The following is an 8,269-nucleotide window of genomic DNA, read 5'->3' as shown; positions in this document are numbered from 1 at the left end:
CGCTTTCTTTCTCCTTGAACCATCCTAGAACACATTACTTTGGATTTTGAGGTATTAATCCTTAATCCCGATGCTGAGCAAAAATCCTCCAAAGTATCCATTCCCACTTTGACCTGTTCAGTACTAGCATCACAAAACAACATAACATCATCAGCAAAAAGAATATGAGATAATTGTGGGCCACCCTTAGATACCTGTATAGGTTTCCATATTCCACTTAGGAATTTCTGTTGAATACTAAGAGATAGTTTCTCCATACAAAGAACAAACAAGTAAGGGGATAAAGGATCGCATTGGCGTAGACCTCTGGATGGAATAAAATGATCAATTTTGGCACCATTCCAAAGAACACTCAAATTGCTAGATCGGACGCAACTCATGATGAGAGATATAGTTGTCGGGGGGAAACCAAAATCACGGAGAGTGAGTTCCAAGAAGTCCCAATTAAGCATATCATATGCCTTTTCAAGATCAATTTTGAACGCAATAGAGCCCTTTTTTGCACGAGAATGATGTATGAAATAAACAACCTCCTGGGCCAGGATGGCATTATCAGTAGTACCTCTACAAGGGATGAAGCTACTTTGAAGAGGGCTTATCAGGTCAACAAGAAAGGGTCGTAAGCGACTAACCAAAACTTTTGTGATTACCTTAAAAATGACATTACAAAGACTGATGGGTCTAAAATTCTTTAACCTTTGGGGATTAAGACAATTAATGTATCTGCGATTGAAGCGTTAATAGTACCCATATTGAAAGCCGTATGCACAAGATGCCATATGTCATCACCAATTCTTTCCCAGAAATGTTTAAAAATATGGGTTGGAATCCATCAGGGCCAGGCCCTTTATACGACTTCATACTAAACACCACTCTCTTCACCTCTTCCTTAAGGACTGGTGTTGTAAGAGAATCTCTGCATTGTTCATTTAAATGAGGCATATCATTAACCAATAAAGTATTAGGAGTAGTGGAGTGATCTACATCAAATAACTGTTTAAAGTAATTTATGGCTTCTGCTTGGAGAATAACATCATCAGTACTCCATTGACCATTTTCAAGAAAGAGACCTTGGATCTTATTTCGCTTTCTCCTCACTAGTGTCTGAGTGTGGAAAAAATTCGTGTTACGGTCTCCTAGTTTCACCCAATTCTCTCTCGACTTTTGGTACCAAAGGATCTCTTCCTGTTTCAAAACATCGTTATATTCTTTTTGGAGTGCTGCCTCGGCCATCATGAGTTGGGTTGAATCAACCATTTCTAACTGGTGTTGAACCTGCTTTAATTTCTCCACAAGAGTACCCTTTCTTTTATGAATGTCACCAAACACCTCTTTGATGAATGTAGTCGCATCTAACCGAACATGCTCAAGACTCGCGGGTACAATATGTTTGCCTTTATCCCAAGCTTTATAGACTACCTCTGGAAAATCTTTATGTGTGAGCCAAGCAACTTGAAAGCGAAAAGGTCGCACACGTTTGGTTGGAACAAAACCAACACCCCTTAAAAGGATAGGGCGATGGTCGGAATAATTCCGTGTCAAGTTCTCTACATAAGCTTCTGGAAAAGTAGTACGCCACGCACAATCACCAAGTGCCCTGTCCAACCTTTTAGCAACCTTCAGAATCCCCCGTTCCTTACGAGTCCAAGTATAACTACTACCCGTAGCTCCAAGGTCAATAAGATTACATTGCTCCATCATATTAGAAAATTTCTCAGCTTGTCTAGATGTAAAGAAGCCCCCCTTTATCTCAGAGGGATGAAGGACTTCATTGAAATCTCCTATCATAACCCAAGGACTCAAAATATCTTTACGAATAGAAATAAGATAACTCCATAATTTTTCACGATTGACTAGTTGAGGGCTACCATAGATAGCAGAGCAAAACCACATAAGATCAGCCTTTTTAATGCAAATTGTGACCGCTTGAAAGTAGACATCTATCACAGTAATATCATAATCGCAACCTTTACTTTTTAGCACCCAAATACCTCCCGAATGACCGGACGCTTCGGATAGAGCACATAACTCATAACCCAGACGATTCCAAAATAGTGATGCTTTGGAGAAAGGACAATGAGTTTCCATGATAAAAATAAAGAGAGGATGATGTTTTCTTACCAATTCTTTAGCATGTCGGCGATCCTCAAGACTAAGAGCACCTCTGATGTTCCAGCTCAAAATAGTAAGATCTTCAAAATTCATGGTAAAAACAAATATTGCAGCGTTATCACAACAATGTCCTCTCACAATGAGGAGAGAAGAAAAAAAAATCAAAACTCTCACAACGAGGAGAGAAAAACCAAACTCTCACACTGAGGTGAGAAAAATCAAAACTCTCACGAGAAGAGAAAAACCAAAACTCTCACAACAAGGAGAGAAAAACTACATTAATAAAAACAAACTGAGATCTAATAGTATTATCCTTACAATAACCTTAATAATTCAAAGAGAATTAGTCAAAGAGATGCCACAACCACCGATCATAAGAAAAGTAAGCAGCCAGTATTATCCTTCCAGGAGTAAAAAATAGGGACTAATTTCATTAATGAAATTTTTTGAAGGGACCAAAAGCATAAGGATTTTTTTTTTTTGTCAAGTAGTCTAATGGTTAGAAATTCACATTTTTCAAGGTGAATTTTGAAGGGACCAAAAGCATAAGGATTTTTTTTTTTGTCAAGTAGTCTAATGGTTAGAAATTCACATTTTTCAAGGTGAATAAGAGGTGAATAAGTGGGGTGTTCGGGGTTCGAACCCCGGCCCCTGCATATAACAATGCATATTCCTACCAACTAAGCTATGCTCACGGTGACCTAAGAAATTTTTTAGAAGGACTAAAATCAAGTATTGATATATTTAGAGTGCCATTTACTTATTTAACCCTTATAAATACATGTAGACAATTAAGATATATACATACATCTCCTGGAAGAAATTGGAAGTGATTTTTAACATTCATGTGTTACAAATATGTTTTAAATTATAAACATTTCCCGTATTATCCTCTAACTAGTTTGTCACATTTCCTTGGCATGGTTCATACATCCAAAAGAGTAGCTACGTCGACAACTTCCATGCTTCCATGACCAGAGTTGAGAGCATAAATAATCAGATCAATATCAATATATCTAATACATGAGAAGAAGACATTTATATCTCAAGAACGATATCTGCAACCACAGAAATTGAAATGTATTAGTTGTATAAAATATCGACGTGGATGTATTTTTCCACAACACTAAACTCTAAACCCTAAACCGTAAATAAATCCAATGATAGAACTTACATTCGGAATCTGTCTTGACCCATTTGCACCCTTTCTCCACAACACTAGTTGTAAGCTCATTTTCATTTTCATTTTCATATTCATATCCATCTCCATCTTCATAATCAGACTCGGGCATTGAATTGTTTTCAAGGTACTTGTTTACAAACGCTGTTGAACATGAACCATGTGGATGTATTTTTTGGTGAAGTATTGCCCTTAGAATCTGTAATCACAATTGACAAGCAAATCAATGATCAGTCAATCATCTATACATCTATATTGTACATAAATGAAATACATGGTTTTAAAGTGGCCTTTTGATTTTCAATTATACTCTAAAATAAATTTATCTACAAAATTGTTAGAATGTCGATGTTGTTCAAAAAGATATGAATTTATATTATATTTGTTATATTGTTGGTGTCATTGAAAAAAATAAATATAATTTTTACAATATAAAAGTGCAAAAGATATATACCTATAATTTTAATCTAAATCAAAATTTCATGTTTGTACTTTATACGCATTAGCGCAATAAAAAAAGCGAAACGCTAGTAAATATAAGAGAAATATTACGTGGACATAAAAAATGATGTCTAATATTACAGTATATTGAATAAACTAGAGTTAGATGATAGGTTAACTAGAGTTACCAAGTTGGTTATGTAGTTAGGGAGTTAGTTACTCCAACTCACTCCTATAAATCACTCTATTGTACTCGATCATTATCTTTTATCAATCTATTCATTTCTATGTTCTCTTGAACATAGTTCAGTTGATAGGGACATGCATTATATATGCAGGGGCCGGGGTTCGAACCCCAGACACCCCACTTATTCACGTTGAAAAAGGTGAATTCTAGCCACTAGGCTACTTGACCAAAAAAAAAAAAAACTATTCATTTCTATAATGAATTTCTTTAAATATCTCCCACATGATTACTCTTATGCTTACTTTCTTGCTGATCATTATGATCGTCTTTCTATGATTCAATGATTCATAACATATAACATCCTATTTTTATATGATTTAAATACATTTTTTTTGTTTAAATACAATTGTTGTTTCTTTTTAACCTTTCTCCCCTTTATCTTTTTTGATAAAAGATAAAGAAGGGGTGAGAGAGGGGTTAAAAAGAATTGAGCAATGCTATTTATCAAGAAAAAAAACATCAAGAATTCTTCAAGAATAAAGAGTAGCCAATCACAATGCACTATTTGCCACAATTCAAGGAGGTGTGGCTAAAAAATAGGAAGTGAACAAATAAATCATGCAATTAAAACTTGCCACATGTGTCTTGAAAAATTCTTGATGCTATTTTTCTAGATAAATAGCATTTTCCAAAAGAATTTTATGGAGTATTCAATAAGATGAGAAACAAAAGCTTTCATGACTTTTCACTTACCTTTTCCATTCTAGACTCTGTAGAGAGTGGATCTTTGAACACATAAGTAGGTGGCAATTCACCTCCACACACAAAAATCTTCTTAAGAAGGAAAGAAAGTGATTGTTTAGAAACTTCATTCTTATTACTTATATCCAAACTTTCTCTTCCCCTATTGCATATTAAATTGTTGCTTGGATAGAAATTACCACTCTCTTCCAAATTCATTTTCAATTCATTCTGAAAATTTCCAACTTCTTCAAAAGAGAATTCATGTGTGAAATCTTGAAAGGAGTACGAATCCTCTTCATCAATACTTTTATTTGAATCTTCATTCAAATTGGTATTCCCAAATGTTCCAATTGCAAGTATTGCATGGTCCCAGTCACTGAATTCTTGTTTATAAGTCTCACTTAACATATGATCTGTTGAAATAATAAAAAAAACAAAAATTTAAAAGAAAATTAATCATCATTTCACAGTGATTTGGCTTCAAGAGGGTGCAATATTAATACAGATAAGGGAAACGCTAACATATGTCATGTTCACATGTTAAGGAATCTACGGTCGAAATTTGGTCTTTGAAATATTCAATGCAAAAGTTTTACTTTTGGTTTCTTTAACAGATGAGTTCTTAGGGCACTCGTTAGCATGAATGATTAGGAAAATATTTCAAGTATCATTTGTAAATGTTACTTTTTCTTATCTTTTTGAAAAATTGAATAGTTCAATACAAAACCTTAATTCTATATATTTGAACATTACTTTGTTCTTTGCCGTGAGCATTATTGTGTTCTTCTCTCTGTAGAGAATAGTACTAGTGTTTTATCATTATGTAGTATATATGTGCATATAGAAACAAAGTGTATAATCAATGTCATAATCATACTTGAACTGAATATATAAGCAGTTAATTTGTAAATATATATTGAGGATTTTTGTGTGATTGGAGACTGATGCTTACGAGTAGCTGAAATAGAGCTTGGTTTCATTTTCCCATTGGTGCCATTAAGCCTATTTTGCATCCACTTAAAGATCTGCAAATAAAAATTAGATGTAAGCAAAATAAAACTAATTATGAATGAATAATGATATATAAATGTCAAACAATTCTTGTATACAATTAATATGACATAATTAAATCTCCTTACATTCATTTTGTGGTGTGATTTGGTAATGGAGGATCTTCTAGCTAGCTAAACTAAAATGAAAATAATATGAAGGTGGCAGAGTGAGGTAGCAGAAGTAGAGTGTGCATGCACAGATCCAAGAAAGCTACTTAACTAGTACAGCAAGTGATGAGCTGCAAAGGACTTTAAATAGACTAACTTAGTGGTTCAAGTTCCCAAATAGTGACTATACGAAGCTCCCTTGATTTCACTATCTTGTCTTTTTATCATCTACTCTTCTCAACCATGCAATATTATTAAATTTTTATTTTATTCTGATATTCCATATATACTTGTCTCCTCATCCAACTTAAAAAGCTAAACAAGTATATTGTGGTAAAAAAAAAGTTAAACCATTGATGAAAGTGAAGTTCAATTTCTTATTTTTATATTTATTTTTAGAAAATGCTAATAAATATCATTGAGGAATTTTTTAAAGAATAAAAAATATCCACCCTTTTGAGTAGTAGGCCTTGAGTGACCGTCTTGGCGCATAACGATTGCGTCTTTTTGCTACACTTCTTGATTCTAGTTTTGCCTTGGCGTGCAAATTTACTTGTCAAGGGAGCATTTAATGTGGTGTTTGAGGATGCGCTTCTATGTGGTGACGGATTTGGACCGTTGGATTTGGTGTCAACTTGTGATCTATTTGTTAGGGGAAATTGCATTTTTTTTATGCTTTCTAGTATATAAAAGTCCTCCCGTTCAAAAAATAGTGCTCATGTTCTTTTGATTAGGTTTTCCATTTTCCTTCTTCTGTTATAAGCCTTTGAGTGCAAGTGTTTTACTTTCTTGAGAGAGTGCGATTGTTCTTGATTTAAGGTATATAATCTTCTTTCTCTTTTACTTTTTTTAAGGCCGGGGTAGCAACTAGTCGTTTGGGAGAGAGGTTACGCAGGTGGCCTATTGGCCTTCATATTGATTTTTTGAGGTTCCCTGGAGTGACATGCCATGTGCCCAAGTGAGAGTTTGTCTAAGTCCTCTTCCTCTGATTTATGCAGGAATATGAGAGTGAAGAAAGCAAGGTTCCTTCTAGGGGTCAACCAAGGTTTCCCTTCTAATGCTAGGAAATATCCTTGGGTTGCCAAAGAATTTATGTACCTTAGGTCTTTGTACATGAACTCTTGAGAGTTTCAGAAAAGTTTTGGAGTAAATAGAGGTCGTCCCTCATGGTGATTGGAGGGTTGCACGTCTGAACCCTGACGCTTGGATGTGCAATTGTTCCTTGTAAGTGGGGATCATGATGTACAAAACTATCTTTGGGAATTTGGGTATGGTTCTTCCCTTTTGTGAGTTTAAAATGGACTTATGGGCCCATCTTTCCCTCGCACCTTTGCCAATCCATCATATTTCATGGGGGTTTCATCTTGGGTTTCCATAAATTGGGTTGTTTTTAGAGTGTTCCTCATTCAGCTCATCTTTTTTGTCATCTTACTAACTCCAGAAAGCTAACTGAACTCTAGAAGACAACAGTTAAAGAAGGTCGCCTCTCTTAAATTGTTAAAGAAGAGTCTAGAACATTGCATGCATTTGATTACTTGATGAGTCGTGCCGTATTTGAATATGTGACTTGGTGAATTGTGCTTTGGTGAAATTTGGAGAACATTGTGATTATGTGGATTGGTGTATATGTGCATTGGTGGATTTTGTTGATAGTTGTGAATAAATGATTTATGCTCTAATTGCATGTCTTGCCTATTTGTGCTTATACACTTGGTGAATCAATTGATGATAATTATTTTGATAATAATGATGAGGTGAGATTTGTATATGTATATACATATGATGCGGTGATTTCTTTGATAATGATGATTGTTGCTTATAACTTTGAAATGATGAATTGTACTTGTTGTGTTAAGCATGCTAGATGAGCAATGAGGTGAGTAATATTTTAATTGGTTGATGTTGATAATGATGAAGGCTAAACTGCACTTTTCACCCCCTAAGTTTCAAAATGTTGCGATTTTGGCCCCCTATTAAAAAAAATTAAAATTTGGCCCCCTGCGTTTCAAAATTGCTGAGAAGACGCCACGTGTCCCAAAAAAGGGGCCATAATCGCACCTATTTGTAAAGATAATGGGTCAAAAAGCATATTTCCCTTATGTTAGGGGGTTAAAAGAGTATATTTCCCTAAACATGGAGGGTCGCTTTTTAATTTTTTTTAATAGGGGGCCAAAATCGCAACATTGTCAAAGTTAGGGGGTCAAAACTGCAGTTTAGCCAATGATGAATTCTTGTAGATGAGTTGATTAGAGATTAAATATGCTTGCTTTGCTATGTTAGTAATCTGATAGTTGAGATGTAAGGAATGGGGGATAATAATCATGTGATGCTTGTATTCTAAGAGGGATGGTTATGTATATGTGATATGTATGAATCCTTAAATGCTTGTGTTTTCATATATTGATTATGATTAATGTAATGCTTACCCCCAGTGGTGTTTGCAGC

General features: G+C 34.7%; 1 protein-coding gene across 1 annotated transcript; it reads right to left on the bottom strand.

Annotated features, from left to right (window-relative positions):
- Positions 1-2,926: 2,926 nt before the first annotated feature.
- On the bottom strand, positions 2,927-5,942 carry LOC146946105 (protein DEEPER ROOTING 1-like). Its single transcript, XM_085748869.1, has 5 exons — positions 5,804-5,942; positions 5,617-5,689; positions 4,674-5,077; positions 3,287-3,491; positions 2,927-3,170 (listed from the first exon to the last, which is right to left on the bottom strand). The coding sequence occupies exons 1-5, from the start codon at positions 5,807-5,809 to the stop codon at positions 3,151-3,153; spliced, it is 708 nt and encodes a 235-aa protein (XP_085604995.1). The 5' UTR covers positions 5,810-5,942; the 3' UTR covers positions 2,927-3,150.
- Between the last annotated feature and the right edge of the window lie 2,327 nt (positions 5,943-8,269).

The sequence above is a fragment of the Medicago sativa genome, chromosome 2 (assembly GCF_051527215.1).
Source record: "Medicago sativa cultivar Bolivia chromosome 2, Bolivia_mono, whole genome shotgun sequence".
NCBI lineage: Eukaryota > Viridiplantae > Streptophyta > Magnoliopsida > Fabales > Fabaceae > Medicago > Medicago sativa.
Note: the sequence above shows the minus strand (reverse complement) of the source record. Positions and strands in the feature narration are given on the sequence as shown.

Coding starts and splice junctions, on each gene's coding strand:
- LOC146946105 (XM_085748869.1), bottom strand. Junction 3,492..4,673: donor CAGAGTCTAGAATGGAAAAG/GTAAGTGAAAAG, acceptor TTGTGATTACAG/ATTCTAAGGGCAATACTTCA. Junction 3,171..3,286: donor GGTCAAGACAGATTCCGAAT/GTAAGTTCTATC, acceptor CTGTGGTTGCAG/ATATCGTTCTTGAGATATAA.